The following is a 21028-nucleotide window of genomic DNA, read 5'->3' on the forward strand; positions in this document are numbered from 1 at the left end:
GTCTATGTCTCTATTTTTGTGCCAGTACCATGCTGTCTTGACCACTATGGCTTTGTAGTGCCGCCTAAAATTTGGTATGGTGATGCCCCTGGCTTTGTTTTTATTACTAAGAACTGCCTTAGCTATATGGGGATTTTTCTGGTTCCATACAAAACACAGAATCCTGTTTTCCAAGTCTTGAAAGTATGATGTTGGTACTTTAATAGGGATGGTGTTGAATCGGTAGATTGCTTTGGGAAGTATAGACATTTTAACAATGTTGATTCTTCCCAGCCATGAGCATGGTATGTTCTTCCATTTGTTAATATCCTCTGCTATTTCCTTTCTTAGGGTTTCATAATTTTCTTTATAGAGGTCCTTCACCTCCTTTGTTAGGTATATTCCTAGGTATTTCATTTTTCTTTGAACAGACAACATTTTAAATATAAAAAATTAGGTAAGTCACCAAAGTTGATCAATATTTGAACATAGATTGACAAAGAGGAAACATAAAATAAGGAAACTGACTTTCATAAACCACAGAAATTACTGTTACTACTTTAGAAACTTTATCATTTCTTTTTTTTTGCAGTTTTTTTTGGCCAGGGCCGGGTTTGAACCCGCCACCTCTGGCATATGGGACCAGCGCCCTACTCCTTTGAGCCACAGGCGCTGCCCCAACTTTATTATTTCCAAGACAGGAGCTGTTATCCTGCAGGTACTCAGGGCATCCTCTTGCTGGCTAGTTTACTCTAAGGCTGCCGCCATACTGACTTAGAAATGAGCACAGACTGGTCTTGAGTGTGTGTCTGCGCTCATGTGCATGTATCCCAGTGTTTGTTCTACAAATGACTAATAGCTTAGTTGTTGTTTCTTCTTACCTGTGTTTTCTTGATTTCATAATTATTCTGAATTGTTTTGTTTTGTTTCATTTTCTTTTTTGGAGACGCAGTCTCATTCATTTGCCCTGGGGTTGAGTGTCATGGTATCACAGCTCACAGCAACTTCATACTTCAGGGCTCAAGCCATCCCTCTGCCTCAGCCTCCTGAGTAGCTGGGACTACGGATGCCCACCACAACTTCTGGCTAGTCTTTGTATTTTCAGTAAAGACAGTCTCACTCTTGCTCAGGCTGATCTGGAACTTCTGAGCTCAAGCAATCCACACACCTCGGCCTCCCAGAGTGCTGGAATTATAGGCATGAGCCACCATACCCAGCCTAGTGTTGACTGTTACCTTCAAATTTGTAAGAGTTATTTTCGTGCTTAACAAAAGCAAGCTGAACAGTATCGGGGATGTACACCATAATTAAGCTGACTAGTGCCGGGGTGCCAGGCTCCAGACTGAGTGCTGGGAAAGTAACCGCCCGGGGGAAGCAGACGCCCCTAAGTTACTTGGAGACTTCAGCCTCCTCTTAATTGCTGCTTTGATGGTTGCAGAGTTGACTTTTAATGAATCTTACTGTTGGAGTATTTGAAGTCTGTTAAGATTTCTAAACTAGACAGCTGCTAAGAAATACTTAGTAAGGGTGTCTGGTAGAATTAGCTGTATTGTAGTTCTTCACTTTTTGGTTGAAAAAAAGGAGCGTGACATTTTCAAAGCTATCCTCAAGTAAATGTTCGCCTATAAACCTCCCTTCTTAAGAATTTTTTCCCCTTCTTGCAGGGTAACGCCATCCTCTGAAAATCCTAATGGTGCTACTTCTAGTGTCAGCCAAGGAAAACCCTCTTTAAGACGAATTAAGGGAAGACTGCACAGAAGCAAAAGTCTGGATAGCTTCGATTTCTGTGAGCTCACTGTAAGTGGACTAGCTGATGCTTTCCTCATTTTTCAGATAGTATGAAAATTTTTATTTTACCTTTCTATTTTCATAAAAATGTAACGAGCTTATTTTGTGGTAAGCATTTTTTGTTTTAAAAATTGTTTATTCAACAGGTTACTGACCAGAATGTTTTCTTAACTAGTATGAGTGTGTTACATTTATAATACATGGTTCATGATGATGATTCTGATGCAAAGATGAAGATAGGGAAATGCTCTGAACTCTACAAGAAAAACTGAACTGAGTTCTACAAAGTATTAATAATATAAATTTCTTAGAAAGTCTCAAATCCACATGTTAATATAAGGGGGGACTTAAGGATCTGATTAACTCCAAACATCCAACTTCCTGGTAGTGCCAAATGATAATTACTCTTATTAGGACAGATCCCAGTTCAGTCAACAATAGTGCTTTCTTTCTATTCTAAGTGATTAACATTTATGGTTGTATTTTTTTCATGCCAAGTTACAGGTTTTCATATGGGTATATGGTAAATTCGTGCATGTTTTTAGAATAACACACTTTCAGGCCTCACTTGAATAAAAAAGCTATTGTAATGCCATAAAGGAAGTACTAGAATTTTCTTTTCTGTGAAAAAGTTTTATTTGGGCCGGGTGCAGTGGCTTATGCCTGTAATCCTAGCACTCTGGGAGGCCAAAGCAGGTGGATTGCCTGAGCTCCCAGGTTCGACACCAGCCTGAGCCACAGTGAGACCACTGTCTCTAAAAATAGCCAGGTGTTTTGGCTATAGTCCCAGCTCTTGGGAGGCTGAGGTAAGAGAATGGCTTGAGCCCAAGTGTTTGAGGTTGCTGTGAGCTATGGCTCCACGGCACTCCACCAAGGGCAACAAAGTGAAACTCTGTCTCAAAAAAAGAAAAAGTTTTATTCAGATTTATGTATCATAGGGTTCAATGGCAGATTAACGAATGTTTAGGATGCCTGGTAGACTAGATGTGTGTCTTTCTTCCCTTTGAATTCTGAAAAATTCTCAATTATAAACTTACCACTGACCATTGTTGTTTTAAAAAATGATATGAAGTATGAAACAAAATCCTGTCATTTACATCTTTTACCTATAATTAATGAAAATAAAAGCTCAGCAAATGGAAATGCTCTGTATTTTTTACATTTTACTTTAATATTTTCATGTTTACTGAAGTAATTTAGTTCAGTAAAAGTGATCCTGAACATTTTTTGTGACCCAAGACACAAGAAGGTAAAATGAGTTATCAGAAGACATTTAATCAACAACTGAGAAAAGGAGTAAAAAGACTGTCATTTCTTGCTGTGTAGACCTAACAGTTAACGTGCCCAAAGAAAATATAAATGTTTTAAAATTAAGTGAATTGCTTTTCAGAAGTCAAACATTGAGTTCATGAGAAACAAATTTTAATTATTTGTTGGAATATAAAAATATATTTTTATATTCCAACAAATGTTTGGAAATGTTACCTGGTTTGTTACCAGGTTTTTTTCTGTCATGTTAAATATTGTCATTACTGAGGCATTATCAAATATTTGATTAATTTGATTTGTCATAAAATATGTTTACTTGCTTAAACAGCATCATTCAGATTGGGGAAGATAAAATTTCTCTAGAATATGATAGTAAAAAAAGCTTTACTTCATGTAAGGTTGAGTTCAGTTTCTCACAAATAGAAATGGATTATTTCCACTATGGAGAAAAGTTGGCATATGCAGTTATCTTTTTATCATGATAAAAAAATATATTTAAAAATTTGATAGTTTCATCACTTCTTGACCTTTTGGCTAAGATCAAGTGTAAAAATTTGTTAGTTTATTCCCTGCCTCATTCCATGAAAGAGTTGATCTGACTAAAGTTGGTACATAGTCCAGGCAAGGAAAAAAATAACACTACCCAGGTGCAGAATTAATTTGTTTTCTTTTTTCTGGTCTTTTCTATTTGACTTTATCTCAAAAGTGAAATGTCTTAGCATTCTTGAAAGGAGGGCATTTTGACTTTGAGATTAAAGAGAGGAAAAATTTAAGTTCACAGAAGGCCAATTCCAGGGAGGGGCTGTGCGCTCTGGCTTACTGGGATTCAAACACTAAGTTGTTTCTGATTTTGGTTTTTTACTTCTAAAGAATGCATTGAGAGGTTATGGACTTTGGTATACTGACGTTTCATCTCCCTCTCAGTAACGAGAATGTGTTGATAAATTCTAATTACTTCAATTTGAGTTTTTTGCAATTTGCATTCATTTTTGTGGTTTTCATGGTTATGGTTGGTGGGCAGCAATTTGTATTTATTTTACTCTTTCAACATTTTTAGAGTGTTAAAATTTTTTACAATGAACATGTTCCATTTTTAGAAAAACAATAAGCTGATTTTCCAAATAATAAAATATAAAAAGAAGAGCTTAACAGCATGGCTAGTCCCATTTTCTACTTTCTGATATGGCAATTAATACTATAATATCCAAAGTATGTCAAGGTACAGAGCATCTTTGGCATGGTGATAAAAAATATTTTTTCCCTATACTTTAAAAATTCTATCCTCTTTTTTAAAAAGAGGAAGTACTATACTTCTGGAAAAAATGTGGAATAGAAAAGGGTTTCATAGGAGGTAGAGGGTGTTCAAAATTAGTTCTCTAGGAAGTTGACTTTGGAATATAATCACGGAGACCCAAGTTGTGAAAGCTTTAGCCCCAAATATCTGAAGAGAAGATAGTTAGTAAGGGACCTGTAATGACTTTCAATTACATAGGAATAGATGATGCTATTCCCTTTAGGAAATACTACAGCTTAGCCTTCCATAGATAACTCTCCATAGATGTTCCAGTTCAAAAAAGATTGTCAGTTTTGTCATATTGCACACTTTTTAAAATTTATGAAATTTCTGATTAAACATACGGCTTCCTGTGATGCTGAAGTAAATGAGGAACCTTAAAATACAAAGATTTAGACTTAGTTAATAATCTCCTGCCATAGTCACATATCAAATTTATATGAACAACAGAACATTTATAGTGTTATTTTACTTTTACATATTACTTTTAACTTTATTTTTTTTTTGCACTTTTTGGCCAGGGCTTGGTTTGAATATGCTACCTCGACATATGGGGCCAGTGCCCTACTCCTTTGAGCCACAGGTGCCACCCTACTTTTAACTTTTCCAAATTCGTTTAAGAAAAAATATAGTTTTCATTGCTTTCTGGAAAAGATAGTAAGCAGAACAAGAGGACCACTTAGGGCAGTTTCAAGATCCCAGTTTCTGAGAAGCCTCAGGTTCCAGCTGAGACATTGGCCTTGGTCCCAGGCACCCTCCAAGTCATTTCACTCCTGGGGAGAAGCGATTGTTTCAGCTTTCTGTATCGGGATTAAATGGGATGAGCCTTCTATCTCATTTTGTAAACCCTGCAGCATAATTGATTGCCATCCTAGTTGCTGAGGAGGCCTGGAATCCAGCCAGTCTCAGTGTCCCAGGATGCTTGGTGAAACTGCCCTAGGCACAGCCTGTACTGGACATGGTTAGCCTGCAGATGTGTTTTGCCCTGGAAACCTGAGCTTTCCTTCCATGTTTGAATGGGTGAAATGCTATAGAAACCAGGTGACAAGTGGTTTTTTTCCTCTTGGGGGGATGAAAGGACATAGTGACAATCAATAAATATAAAGAAGAAAAGTGACTGTCTTTAGGTTTAGTGAATGATGTTCAGATCCTTAGGTATCCACTTCACCCTGGTGTCCTTCATTGCTTGTTTGGAGTGAACAGATTACATTTTCTTTTTTTTATTAAATCATAGCTGTGTAATTAATGTGATCATGGGGCACCACACACTGGTTTTATAGACCGTTTGACACATTTTCATCACACTGGTTAACATAGCCTTCCTGGCTTTTTCTTAGTTATTGTGTTAAGACCTTTATATTCTACATTTACTAAGTTTCACATGTACCCTTGTAAGATGCACCGCAGGTGTAATCCCACCAATCACCCTCCCTCCACCCATCCTCCCCGCTCCCTCCCCTTCTTCTCCCCCTTCCCCATATTCTTAGGTTATAACTGGGTTATAGCTTTCATATGAAAGCCATAAATTATGGTCATAGTAGGGCTGAGTACATTGGATAATTTTTCTTCCATTTTTGAGATACTTTACTAAGAAGAATATGTTCCAGCTCCATCCATGTAAACATGAAAGAGGTAAAGTCTCCATCTTTCTTTAAGGCTGCATAATATTCCATGCTGCACATATACCACAATTAATCCATTCATGGATCGATGGGCACTTGGGCTTTTTCCATGACTTAGCAATTATGAATAGGGCTGCAATAAACATTCTGGTACAAATATCTTTGTTATAATGTGATTTTTGGTCTTCTGGGTATATACCTAGTAGAGGAATTATAAGATTGAATGACAGATCTATTTTTAGATCTCTAAGTGTTCTCCAAACATCTTTCCAAAAGCAATGTATTAATTTGCATTCCCACCAGCAGTGCAGAAGTGTTCCCTTTTCTCCACATCCATGCCAACATCTTTGGTCTTGGGATTTTGTGATATGGGCTAATCTTAGTGGAGTTAGATGATATCTCAAAGTAGTTTTGATTTGCATTTCTCTGATGATTAAGGATGATGAGCATTTTTTCATATGTCTGTAGGCCGTGCGCCTGTCTTCTTCAGAGAAGTTTCTCTTCAAGTCCCTTGCCCAGCCTGCGATGGGATCCCTTGTTCTTTTCTTTTCTTTCTTTTTTTTTTTTTTTGTAGAGACAGAGTCTCACTTTATGGCCCTTGGTAGAGTGCCGTGGTCTCACACAGCTCACAGCAACCTCCAACTCCTGGGCTTAAGCGATTCTCTTGCCTCAGCCTCCCGAGTAGCCTTGTTCTTTTCTTGCTTATAAGTTTGAGTTCTCTGTGGATTCTGGTTATAAAACCTTTGTCGGAGACATAACCTGCAAATATCTTCTCCCATTCTGAGGGCTGTCTGCTTGCTTTACTTACTGTATTTTTGGCTGTGCAGAAGCTTTTTAGTTTGATCAGGTCCCAATAGTGTATTTTTGAAGCTGCTTCAATTGCCCGGGGGGTCCTCCTCATAAAATACTCGCCTAGACCGATTGCTTCAAGGGTTTTTCCTGCACTCTTTTCTAGTATTTTTATAGTTTCATGTCTTAAATTTAAATCTTTAATCCAGTGAGAGTCTATCTTAGTTAATGGTGAAAGGTGTGGGTCCAGTTTCAGTCTTCTACAGGTCACCAGCCAGTTCACCCAGCACCATTTGTTAAATAGGGAATCTTTTCCCCATTGAATGTTTTTAATTGGCTTGTCAAAGATCAAATAAAGGTAAGTAGCTGGATTAATCTCTTGGTTCTCTATTTTATTCCAGACATCTACCTCTCTGTTTTTGTGACAGTACCATGCTGTTTTGATCACTGTCAATTTATAGTGTAGTTTGAGGTCCGGTAGCGTGATTTCTCCTGCTTTGTTTTTATTTCTGAGTAATGTCTTGGCTATTCAAGTTGTTTTCTGATTCCATATAAAATGAAGTATTTTTTCAAGATCTTTAAAGTATGACAGTGGAGCTTTAATAGGGATTGCATTAAAATTGTATATTGCTTTGGGTAGTATGGACATTTTAACAATGTTGATTCTTCCCAGCCATGAGCATGGTATGTTTTTCCATTTGTTAACATTTTCAGCTATTTCTTTTCTTAGAGTTTCATAGTTCTCTTTATAGAGATCTTTCATGTCCTTTGTTAGATAAACTCCCAAATATTTCATCTTCTTTGGCACTACTGTGAATGGGATAGAGTCCTTAACTGTTTTTTCAGCTTGACTATTGTCGGTATATATAAAGGCTACCGATTTATGAATGTTGATTTTGTAACCTGAGACACTTCTGTATTCCTTGATCACTTCTAAGAGTTTTGTAGTAGAGTCCCTGGTGTTTTCCAGATATACGATCATATCATCTACAAAGAGTGAAAGTTTGATCTCTTCTGACCCTATAAGATTACATTTTCACTTCTTTCCCTTCCTCCCTTTCAGGTTCTAAGTGTGTAGGCAAAGAGGTGTGAGCAATAATGTAAAATGCCACAAGATTGCTTGAAATTTTATAGCTTGTCTTGATCAACCCTCCCTCCTAAAATAGGGAGATGGACCCAGTTCATTCAGTTTAAAGAGAAGCTTTTCTAGAATGTAAACTTAAGGAATTTATTTTCTGCTTTGTGGATATAAGCCTAGATTGCTACTTATCTATCTGCCAGTAGAAAAATACTACAAAAAGTTTTGCACACAACAGATAGAAACAGTGATCTGATTAATAATTTATGCTGGTGTTGCCTTAACTTGGGGTGAAAGGAAGATTCTTCTTTATAAGAATCTCTGTAGAAACTTATAGGAAATGTATGTAACTCTATGAAGATATCAATGATGAACTTTCTCCCTCTTCATCTCTTTCTCAAAATTTTCTACTATGAACTCTGTGGGCACCCGGAGGCCCCAGAGGCCTGTTTTGAAACTAAATTCCCCTTTGGCTTTGAACACATACTAGATTTATTTCCCCTTTGGCATGAGTTGGGCACCTGGCTGGTAAAGAGGGGCTGGGCAGTGAGTGGTGAGAACACGGTGGCAGGGACCCAGCCTGTGAAGGGACACAAGACACCATCTTATCGGCTCCCCAGGGTGCCTTTCTCACTCCCACTCCGATCACCACTGCTCACGGCACCAGTGTGAGAGCCAGGAGGAGGCAGCAGTGGTGAGCCTCATGCCCTGGGGACGTGGCTGCTCCCCTCACCCCGGACTCTAGTGTATCTTTGGGTATCTTTGTGTTCACTCTTATATCTCTCCAGTGTCAGTGGAGGTGCTGGCCCCAAGGCCACTATCACATCTCCTCACTATGCCCATGTCCTTTGTATTCCCCCAACTATCAAACATGACAGATATTGTCCTCATTAAATCTATGTTGTTTGATTTTTTTTTTTGACTGATTGCTTCATGAACTATGGCCATTGAGTAAAGGAAAGCTTAGAGACAAATATTAAAATAGTGGGTGTCATGGGCTGAGTGTGGTGGCTCATGCCTGTAATTGCAGCACTCTGTGATGCTGAGGCAGGTGGATTGACTGAGCTGAGGAGTTTGAGACCAGCCTGAGCTAGAGTGAGACCACATCTGTAAAAATAGCTGGGTGTTGTGGTGGGCACCTGTAGTCCCAGCTACTTGGGAGGCTGAGGCAAGAGGATCACTTGATCCCAGGAGTTTGTGGTTGCTGTGAGATATGAGGCCATGGAACTCTGCTGAGGGCAACAACGTTGAGACTCTGTCTCAAAAAAAAAAAGGAGGATCCGCCAGGTGCAGTGACTTATGCCTATAGTCCTAGCAGTCTAGGAGGCCGAGACAAGTGGATTTCTTGAGCTCAGGAGTTTAAGACTAGCCTGAGCAAGAGCAAGACCCCTTCTCTAAAACTAGTGAGTATGGTGGTAGGCGCCTGTAGTCCCAGCTACTTGGGAGACTGAGGCAAGAGGATCCTTTGAGACCAGGAGTTTGAGGTTGCTGTGAGCTATGACATCATAGCACTCTACTGAGGGCAACAGTGAAATTCTATCTCGAAAAATAAAAAAAGTATGTATCAAAAAAGCAAGAAGACATACAAGTTAATAAAAACACATTTGACATATGGCAGATAAAATACCCAATTTACTTTGTGGACTTCTCTTATGGGCAGCAGACCTAAGCACTAGGAAATGAGGAGGAAATTTGTTGGACAGGCAAAGTAAATGGGGTGGTGGAGTAGAGAGGTTGGAGGTGGAAATAGTGGAGGTGGAGGTAAAGGTGATGTTGCAGGTGGTGTGATGAGGGAGGAGATGGTGGCTAAGGTAGATGGAGGTGCTGGGGGTTGTGGCAGTGGAGGAAGTAGTGGTGATGTTGGGGTTGGTGGAGGTGATGATGATGGTATGGATGGTGGTAGAGAAAATGGCGGCAGAGGCGACAATGGAGTTGAAGATGAAAGTGGAGGGGGTGATGGTGATGGTGCTTGTGGTGAAGGTGAAGATGTTGGTCATGGAGGTAGGGGACATTGGAGGTGAAATTTTTATCCCTAGGGTCCTGTGCTACCAAACTCCCAGTTTTTCATTCTTCCCTAGCACAGGAAATGGCAACCTGACATAGTTCTTGCCAAGGAGATGCAAGAAGAAAGACATCTCTGGGGAGGGCATCTCCTCTGACACAGAAGAGAAAGCTTTGTGCTCCTTTATTCTGCCCCCTTCTTTTTGGCTGGAAGTGTAAGAAGTGAGGGCACTCCTGGAGTTGGAAGTGCTGGTGGTGGCGGGTGGAGGTGGAGGGCTATTGTTAGTGGGTGTGGTGGTGGAGTGGACTGCACCAGCTTCTGTTCTCTCAGTGGACTACGCCTTTCACTTTTTAGGCAGTTGGAATGTTCCTGTTTGCAGGTAGCAGAACACTGACTCAAACTGGCATAAATAGTGAAATCATGTATTAGCTCATATACTAGAAGTTCAGTGGTCGGATGATCTTCAGGACTAATTGAATCCTGTGGTCCCAGTTCCATTTCTTGGGACACTTCTACTTTCCTCTGCGTAGACTTCGTGAGTGGGCTTGCACCACGATGGGGGCAGCAGTTCAGGCCTCACATCCACATGAGCAAGGCAGGGAGGGCCAGTGTCTCCTGTCTGTGGGTCTCTTTTTTAAGCATGGAAAACCTCCATTCAAGCTCTTTCTCGCACTTTTCCATCTCAGTAAATGCCATGCATTGATTTGCTTAATAGCATTCTTTGACCAGAAGAAAAGTCTGAAAATCTCTAAGTAATAGCTATAAGAATGTAAGGTAATTCTTACATAAAAGGCATGGTAAAACAAGACTGTTTAGAGTCCTCAAAAATCGGTGCCTTTTGCTGATCAAATAATACTCATTTAAGGTAAACAGGAGCTTTTTTCTTACATGGCAAGGCATCTGAGGTAGGCCATCCAGGGTTGGTGACCCTGCTCTAGAACGTTCCCAGGAACCCACTTTTTCCACCTTCCCAGGCTCCCTCCCCTCTTTCTGTGGGCCTCAGCCCACATTGGTCTCTCCATGGCTGCTGTGTGTCTGCCCCACAGGCTGCTGGGGATAAAAATGGGATTCTGCCAGGAAGGAAGAAGGAGGAAACATACTTTGTAGGTGGCCAGCAGGGTCTTTTCCACCTACATACCCCGTCAGGTCTTGATCTCACCACTGTAGAGACCAGAAAATTAATCTGCAGTCAAAGCCAAGTCATCAGTAGCTTAACTTCTGATTGATACCCTGGTATGTTGTGAGAGATAGAGATCTGATATATATATGATATATCTGTGCATCTGTAGATACAGATCTGAGACCTCTGCATAATTCAACAGTCATATAATTGTGAGACTAATTTTCCCATAGGACTCACAAAGTATGGTGACTTATTTCTGTTTTCCAGATAAAGTGATTTGCCGTGGGCCAGTAGCATAGACACAGGTTATAGTCCCGTCAGCCTGCCAGTTTGACATTGTGTAATTCTCAATGCTTGTTATTAATTTGGAGCTTTTACATAATTTCAGATATGTTCATGAAGTGAGACTTTAACTCTTTTAAATAATCATTTTTATGTTGCATTATTTAGGTTTGTACAACCAAACTTGTCATAAAACCTGACCAAATCATATTCAGTTTAAGAAGGCAGAAAAGTATGTAATATCTTTCTTCCCCCCACTCCCCTTCCCTCTCCTCTCCTCAAGACAGGGTCTCCATCTGTTGCCCAGAGTAGAGTGTAGAGTGCAGTAGTATCGTCACAGATCACTGCCACCTCGAGCTCCTGGGTTAAAATAATCCACCTCAGCCTCCTGAGTAGCTGAGACTAAAGAGGGAAGTGGCTGATTTTCCTGCGGTTTTGGGGGGGATGGGGGTCTTACTAGTATTGCTCATGTTGATTTTGAACTCCTGGCCTCAAGTAATCCTTGGCTTGCCAAAGCGTGAGAATTATAGACATGGGCTGCCGTACCCAACATACATAATACGTTTTAGGAAAAAAATGCAGGGCAGCACCTGTAGCTCAGGGGGTAGAGCACCGGCCACATACACTAAGGCTACTGGGCTCGAACCCGGCCCAGGTCAGCTAAAACAACAATGACAACTGCAACAAAAAACAGCCAGGTATTGTGGCAGCCACCTATGGTCCCAGCTACTTGGGAGGCTGAGGCAAGAGGATCACTTAAGCCCAAGAGGTTGCTGTGAGCTGTGATGCCACATCACTCTACCCAGGGTGATAGCTTGAGACTTTTTTCAAAAGAAAAGAAAAGAAAAGAAAAGAAATGCAGCCAAATGGTTCAAATACAAAAAGGTTGAGTACCTGAATTAGAATATTTTAGCTAGTTCTATGAAATCTTGTCTATTCAGGGATAAGTGTTCCGCGAGTTTTCCCTAATTCTAGAAGTGTTTTAATGTAAAACCTTATAAGGTCTCTTACGTTATAATTTATGTGTCCATGTTGCCTCCCCAATTTCAAAGACAGGTTATGTGTAAAGAACTAGATTGTTTTATAATACCCGACATAATGTTAAGTGCTTGATAGAACTCAGTATAAATATTTGCTAAATGAATAAAGAGATGTGACTAAGTAAACACAAGGTCTAACAATTAAGTTTGGAAACTTGTCCTAAAAAAGTGCTCCGTACCTCATTGCTAAAAATCACTACTGTCGGCTTAGAACCTGTGGCTCAAGCCACTAAGGCACCAACCACATACACCTGAGCTGGTGGGTGCGAATCCAGCTGGGTTCACCAAACAACAATGATGACTACAACCAAAAAATAGCCAGGCATTGTGGCGGGCACCTGTAGTCACAGCTACTTGGGAGGTGGAGGCAGGAGAATCTCTTGAGCCCAGGAGTTGGAGGTTGCTGTGACCTGTGATGCCAGGGCACTCTACCCAGGGTGACAGCTTAAGGCTCTGTCTCAAAAAAAAAAAAAAAATCACTACTGTCCCCTTCTCAGTACTACCCTGGGGAAGCTGTGCCCCTCATAGACAGTGCTATGGGGACTGGTGCATTGTAGCAATGCAAGAGCCGCACCTTTCTTGTACCAAGATTTTCAGTTAAGATTTTCCTAAGTGTTTTTCTGTTAATATTTACTTGGTCTGCTATGCTTCTTAAGAATCAGCTGAAAAAAATTTTTTTTTTTTGTAGAGACAGAGTCTCACCTTATGGCCCTCGGTAGAGTGCCGTGGCCTCACACAGCTCACAGCAACCTCCAACTCCTGGGCTTAAGCGATTCTCTTGCCTCTGCCTCCCGAGTAGCTGGGACTACAGGCGCCCGCCACAACGCCCGGCTATTTTTTGGCTGCAGTTTGGCCAGGGCTGGGTTTGAACCTGCCACCCTCGGTATATGGGGCCGGTGCCTTACCGACTGAGCCACAGGCGCCGCTTGAATCAGCTGAAATTTTTAACGCACAGTTTGGCACATTTTTGCCGTGTTTTCATCAGTTCTGCTCTAACTGCCCACCCTGACCTCTCTTCATCCATGACGCTTTCTCTCCCCTTTGAAAATCATTTAATCCATGTGTACACCGCCGTTTTTTTCATGGCGTTATCCCCATAAACTTGGACTAACATGTCCCTGATTTCACTTACACTCTGCCAAGTTTAACAAGAAATTTAATGTTTGTTCATTGCTCTAATTCAAGCTCTGACATTCTCACGGTGACACACAGAAACACCTAACAATAATGAACACCACTCATGTCCCACATGTCGACATGAAGACGGCTCTGAGACACTGATACACCAAGGTTGTGAAACCTTAGTGAGCTGTTTGCATATGGTGCCAGCATAAGCTCGCAGTGGCAAGTTCAATAACTTAATTAATTGTCAGACCTTGTAAATGACCTTGATGGTGGCTAGACTGTGAGGGGACCACTGAAGATGGAAATAAATCAGCCTTTCCCTGTCCTTCATGGCCTTAGCAAGTTTAAAGAATCCTCAACCTGGGTCTGTTCAGTATTTTTTCATGACGAGGTTCAGGGTGTGTTTTCTTGGCAGAAGTACCACTGAGATGCTGCTTTTTTCTCTCAGCGCGTCTGGTCAGGGAGCAGACGAAGTTGGACTGCCCCACCATGGTGGTGTTAACCTTGCTACCCTAGTCACAGTGTGTCTGCCACGTTTCTTCAAGCTTAATTCATCACTCTTCCTCTCAGTAACTGATCATGATTTGGTGGGTGAGATAGTCCATTGTTACAGCAATATTTCTTATTAAACTTTCATCCACTAGCCTTAGCCTCCCCAGATGACTCCAGCCCAAACCAGCCCCCTCTGTGATAGTTGGTTGCCAAGTAGTGATTTTTCTGTCCTTTTCATTCACTTGATCAATAGTTATTAGAAGACATTCTGTTGTAGAGAAAAGCTTTTCCTTATCCATTTATTTGTATTTTCATTCATCTTTTGGTATCAGTGTGGACTCACAGATTCCGTTTCATTCACTGGATTGTAAACTGCTGTTATCTTTATTGTGATGTTCAAATTATCCAAGACTTGGACAATGGGAGCTCCCTAGACCGGCTCCTCTGTTATTTTCACATGTGCCTATCAATTTTTGAACACTTCCTTGTTTTCTGAATAATATGTTCCAGACTTAGTTTGTATGTTTATTGCCCCAGTCCTGGAACAAGCCATTTCTTCAGGGACTCCAGTTCCTTCAATGTGGGATGGTGTTTAGAAACCAAGACTGGGAGGGAGGCGGAGCAAGATGGCAGCCGAGTAACAGCTTCCTTGCATCTGGGCACCGTGAGTCTGGGGAGATAGGACTCCAGGCATCTCTGGCTGGTGGGAACTGCCTATCATCACTCCTATGAAGATACAGGGAGTCAGCGAGAGACTTCTGGACCCCAAGAGGAGGACTAAAACCGTGGAAAACCGGCAAGGGGTCGCGTGTGTTCAATCCGTCTAAACCCGCCCACAACTGTAAGTTCAGTAGCAGCGAGACTGCAAACCAGAAAGGCCTTACCTGTGAACTGTTTTGATGTCCTTGGACTTGGCACTGAGTTGAACTGCCTTGGGGAAGGCCTGAGCAGGAGTGCGGAGAACTTTGGCCGTTGTCTAGGGCCCCAGTCTGAGCCGCTGAGCCAGACAGAGCTAATAGTGTTTGGCGGTGGGTCACATGTATCCCTTGTCAGTGATCTGCCCCGGCAAGCTCCGCCCTCAGGGTCGCAGAGCTAGAAACGGGTGGGAACTGGTAACCCAGCAACCAAGTAGCCTAAGGGTGGGGTCTGAGCCGCCTTGCAGCCCTAACCCTCAGGGGCAGAGTGAGACCAGTTTTGGCACACTGGGTAAGTGGATAGCCACTTCAGCAGCGATTCCAGCGAGAAAGCTGGGAAAGCTTCTGCTCAGCAAGTTTACAAGTTCAAAGTGCCTTTTAAGTAGGCTGAAGAGAGATTTAGGGTGTCTACCTGCTGAGGTTTGAGAAATCAGCAGCCTCCAGTCGTATCAGAACTGTGACTAATATCTCATACCCCAGAAGACCACGTGTTGCCCAGACAATATTCAATAACATATACAAACTGCTTTGTTTTTGGTTGTGTATTTTTTTCTTTTTTTTTTTTTGTTTGGTTGTTTTTTTTGTTTGTTTATTTTGACGTTGCTGATGTTCTTTTGTTTTTTTAATTTCAATCTTTTCCACACAGATCCCTTTTTCTTTCTCAATTTTCCTAGTTTAATTATAATTTCCCATTGCTGCCTTTTTTAATAACTTCAACTTCATTTTTGCTAGTGTTTCTACCGATATAATTTGGTTTTTCACCCAATTTTATCCCTGTAAAGTTTTCTGTTTGCTTGTTTTGGTTTGATTTATAGCATTTTTGTCTTTCCTCTCTACTTGGTGGAGGTGGGGTACTGTGTCTGACCGGGTTAGCAAAGAGCTGCTGACCTCAAGGGAACCATGCAACTAGGCACCCCCAGAAGGTGGGGTTTTTTAAAGTTGTGTCAAAGTACCCTACTGTACACCTATATTGCCCTGTCTCCCTCTTTCTGTGCCTCTCTTCTTTTTGTCAATATTCCTTATACCCACCCCCTCTCCTTTCTCTATCTTTCTTTTTTTCTTATCACTCGGTCCTCCTTTTTTCATCCCCTTTTTTTTGCTCTTCAACCTTCTCACCCTTCTGGTCCTGTAACCCTTAGTCCACAGGCACAAGAACTTAAAGAGCAAGAGGAAGTGAAAGGAAAATTAGGGCAAGGAAACAGATAAAAGAAATCACTCATGAGGAAGAATCAGCAGAAAACTCCAGGCAACATGAAGAACCAGTCCAGAACAACCCCACCAAGGGACCATGAGGTAGCTACTGCAGATGATTCCACCAGTATAGAAATGGTAGGAATGACAGAAAGGGAATTTAGAATACACATGTTGAAAACAATGAAAGAAATGATGGAAACAATGAAGGAAATTGCTAATAAAGTGGAAAATAACCAAAAGGAAATCCAAAAACAGAATCAAATCAGAGATGAACGATATGAAGAATATAAAAAGGATATAGCAGACCTGAAGGAACTGAAACAGTCAATTAGGGAACTTAAAGATGCAATGGAAAGTATCAGCAACAGGTTAGACCATGCAGAAGAAAGAATTTCAGAGGTAGAAGACAAAGTTCTTGAGATAACTCAGACAGTAAAAGAGGCAGAAAAGAAGAGAGAGAAAGCAGAACGTTCACTGTCAGAATTATGGGACTTTATGAAGCGTTCCAACATACGAGTTATAGGAATTCCAGAAGGGGAAGAAGAATGCCCCAGAGGAATGGAAGCCATACTAGAGAATATTATAAAAGAAAATTTCCCAAACATCACCAAAGATTCTGACACACTGCTTTCAGAGGGATATCGGACCCCGGGTCGCCTCAACTCTAACCGAGCTTCTCCAAGACACATTGTGATGAACCTGTCCAAAGTCAAGACAAAAGAAAAGATTCTGCAAGCTGCCAGGAGTAAGCGCCAGTTGACCTACAGGGGCAAATCCATCAGAGTGACCTCAGACTTCTCTAATGAAACTTTCCAAGCAAGAAGACAATGGTCATCTACCTTTAATCTACTTAAACAGAACAATTTTCAGCCCAGAATTCTGTACCCTGCTAAGCTAAGCTTCAAAATTGACAGAGAAATCAAATCATTTACGGATATACAAACATTGAGGAAATTTGCCACAACAAGACCAGCTCTACAGGAAATACTTCAACCTGTTCTGCACACTGACCACCACAATGGATCAGCAGCAAAGTAAGAACTCAGAAATCAAAGGACAGAACCTAACCTCCACACTGATGCAAAAGATAAAACTAAGCAATGGACTCTCACCAAATAAGACGAATAGAATACTACCACACTTATCAATTATCTCCATAAATATTAATGGCTTGAATTCCCCACTGAAGAGACATAGATTGGCTGACTGGATTAAAAAACACAAGCCATCCATTTGCTGTCTGCAAGAAACACACCTGGCTTCAAAAGACAAATTAAAGCTCTGAGTCAAGGGTTGGAAGACAATTTTTCAGGCAAATGGAATTCAGAAGAAAAGAGGAGTTGCAATCTTATTTTCAGATACATGTGGATTTAAAGCAACTAAAGTCAAAAAAGACAAAGATGGTCACTTTATATTGGTCAAGGGAAAACTACAACAAGAAGACATTTCAATTCTAAATATTTATGCACCCAATTTAAATGCTCCCAGATTCTTGAAGCAGACCTTACTCAGTCTGAGCAATATGATATCTGATAATACCATCATAACAGGGGACTTTAACACACCTCTTACAGAGCTGGACAGATCCTCTAAACAGAAATTAAACAAAGATGTAAGATATTTAAATGAGACCCTAGAACAACTATGCTTGATAGACGTATATAGAACACTCCACCCCAAAGATAAAGAATATACATTCTTCTCATCACCCCATGGAACATTCTCCAAAATTGATCATATCCTGGGACACAAAACAAATATCAACAGAATCAAAAGAATTGAAATTTTACCTTGTATCTTTTCAGACCATAAGGCACTAAACGTGGAACTCAACTCTAACAAAAATGCTCAACCCCACCCAAAGGCATGGAAATTAAACAATCTTCTGTTGAATAACAGATGGGTGCAGGAAGAAATAAAACAGGAAATCATTAACTTCCTTGAGAATAACAACAATGAAGACACAAGATACCAAAACCTCTGGGATACTGCAAAAGCAGTTTTGAGAGGAAAATTCATCGCTTTAGAAGCCTACTTTTGAAAAACAGAAAGAGAGCACATCAACAATCTCACAAGAGATCTTATGGAATTGGAAAAAGAAGAACAAGAAGAAAAGAAATATCCAAAAGAAGAAGAAAAGAAATATCCAAAATCAAATCAGAGATCAATGAAATTGAAAACAAAAGAATCATTCAGAAAATTAATGAAACAAGGAGTTGGTTTTTTGAAAAATTAAATAAAATAGATAAACCATTGGCCAGACTAACTAGAAATAGAAAAGTAAAATCTCTAATAACCTCAATCAGAAACGATAAAGGGGAAATAACAACTGATCCCACAGAGATACAAGAGATCATCTCTGAATACTACCAGAAACTCTATGCCCAGAAATTTGACAATGTGAAGGAAATGGATCAATATTTGGAATCACACCCTCTCCCTAGACTCAGCCAGGAAGAAATAGAGCTCCTGAACAGACCAATTTCAAGCACTGAGATCAAAGAAACAATAAAAAAGCTTCCAAGTAAAAAATGCCCTGGTCCAGATGGCTTCACTCCAGAATTCTATCAAACCTTCAAGGAAGAGCTTATTCCTGTACTGCAGAAATTATTCCAAAAAACTGAGGAAGAAGGAATCTTCCCCAACACATTCTATGAAGCAAACATCACCCTGATACCAAAACCAGGAAAAGACCCAAGCAAAAAGGAGAATTTCAGACCAATCTCACTCATGAATATAGATGGAAAAATTCTCAACAAAATCCTAGCCAATAGATTACAGCTTATCATCAAAAAAGTCATTCATCATGATCAAGTAGGCTTCATCCCGGGGATGCAAGGCTGGTTTAACATACGCAAGTCCATAAACGTTATCCACCATATTAACAGAGGCAAAAATAAAGATCATATGATCCTCTCAATAGATGCAGAAAAAGCATTTGATAAAATCCAGCATCCTTTTCTAATTAGAACACTGAAGAGTATAGGCATAGGTGGCACATTTCTAAAACTGATTGAAGCTATCTATGACAAACCCACAGCCAATATTTTACTGAATGGAGTAAAACTGAAAGCTTTTCCTCTTAGAACTGGAACCAGACAAGGTTGTCCTCTGTCACCTTTACTATTCAACGTAGTGCTGGAAGTTCTAGCCAATACAATTAGGCAAGACAAGGAAATAAAGGGAATCCAAATGGGAGCAGAGGAGGTCAAACTCTCCCTCTTTGCTGACGACATGATCTTATACTTAGAGAACCCCAAAGACTCACCCACAAGACTCCTAGAAGTCATCAAAAAATACAGTAATGTTTCAGGATATAAAATCAATGTCCACAAGTCAGTAGCCTTTGTATACACCAATAACAGTCAAGATGAGAAGCTAATTAAGGACACAACTCCCTTCACCATAGTTTCAAAGAAAATGAAATACCTAGGAATATACCTAACGAAGGAGGTGAAGGACCTCTATAAAGAAAACTATGAAATCCTCAGAAAGGAAATAGCAGAGGATATTAACAAATGGAAGAACATACCATGCTCATGGATGGGAAGAATTAACATTGTTAAAATGTCTATACTTCCCAAAGCAATCTACCTATTCAATGCCATTCCTATCAAAGTACCTACATCGTACTTTCAAGATTTGGAAAAAATGATTCTGCGTTTTGTATGCAACTGGAAAAAACCCCGTATAGCTAAGGCAGTTCTTAGTAACAAAAATGAAGCTGGAGGCATCAGCATACCAGATTTTAGTCTGTACTACAAAGCCATAGTGCTCAAGACAGCATGGTACTGGCACAAAAACAGAGACATAGACAGTTGGAATCGAATTGAACACCAAGAAATGAAACTAACATCTTACAACCACCTAATCTTTGATAAACCAAACAAGAACTTACCTTGGGGGAAAGACTCCCTATTCAATAAATGGTGTTGGGAGAATTGGATGTCTACATGTAAAAGACTGAAACTGGACCCACACCTTTCCCCACTCACAAAAATTGATTCAAGATGGATAAAGGACTTAAACTTAAGGCATGAAACAATAAAAATCCTCCAAGAAAGCATAGGAAAAACACTGGAAGATATTGGCCTGGGGAAAGACTTCATGAAGAAGACTGCCATGGCAATTGCAACAACAACAAAAATAAACAAATGGAACTTCATTAAACTGAAAAGCTTCTGTACAGTTAAGGACACAATAACCAAAGCAAAGAGACAACCTACACAATGGGAAAGGATATTTGCATATTTTCAATCAGACAAAAGCTTGATAACCAGGATCTATAGAGAACCCAAATTAATCCACATGAAAAAAGCCAACAATCCCTTATATCAATGGGCAAGAGACATGAATAGAACTTTCTCTAAAGACGACAGACGAATGGCTAACAAACACATGAAAAAATGTTCATCATCTCTATATATTAGAGAAATGCAAATCAAAACAACCCTGAGATATCATCTAACCCCAGTGAGAATGGCCCACATCACAAAATCTCAAAACTGCAGATGCTGGCGTGGATGTGGAGAGAAGGGAACACTTTGACACTGCTGGTGGGACTGCAAACTAGTACAACCTTTCTGGAAGGAAGTATGGAGAAACCTCAAAGCACTCAACCTAGACCTCCCATTCGATCCTGCAATCCCATTACTGGGCATCTACCCAGAAGGAAAAAAATCCTTTTATCATAAGGACACTTGTACTAGACTGTTTATTGCAGCTCAATTTACCATTGCCAAAATGTGGAAACAGCCTAAATGCCCACCAACCCAGGAATGGATTAACAAGCTGTGGTATATGTATACCATGGAATACTATTCAGCCATTTAAAAAAATGGAGACTTTACATCTTTCGTATTAACCTGGATGGACGTGGAAGACATTATTCTTAGTAAAGCATCACAAAAATGGAGAAGCATGAATCCTATGTACTCAATCTTGATATGAGGACAATTAATGACAAGGTTATGGGGGGGGGGAAGGAGAAAGAGGGATGGAGGGAGGAGGGTGGGGCCTTAGTGTGTGTCACACTTT

General features: G+C 40.4%; 1 protein-coding gene across 5 annotated transcripts in view; it reads left to right on the forward strand.

The window, feature by feature from the left end:
* The window catches only part of TJP1 (tight junction protein 1), a 274852-nt gene that overhangs the window by 12127 nt on the left and 241697 nt on the right, over window positions 1-21028 (forward strand). For all 5 annotated transcript variants that reach the window (XM_053581948.1, XM_053581949.1, XM_053581950.1 and 2 more), the window contains exon 2: window positions 1644-1776. In XM_053581948.1, the coding sequence (XP_053437923.1) occupies window positions 1644-1776 (133 nt within the window). The remainder of the gene's footprint in view (window positions 1-1643; window positions 1777-21028) is intronic.

This window comes from Nycticebus coucang, chromosome 2, assembly GCF_027406575.1.
Source record: "Nycticebus coucang isolate mNycCou1 chromosome 2, mNycCou1.pri, whole genome shotgun sequence".
NCBI classification, from domain to species: domain Eukaryota; kingdom Metazoa; phylum Chordata; class Mammalia; order Primates; family Lorisidae; genus Nycticebus; species Nycticebus coucang.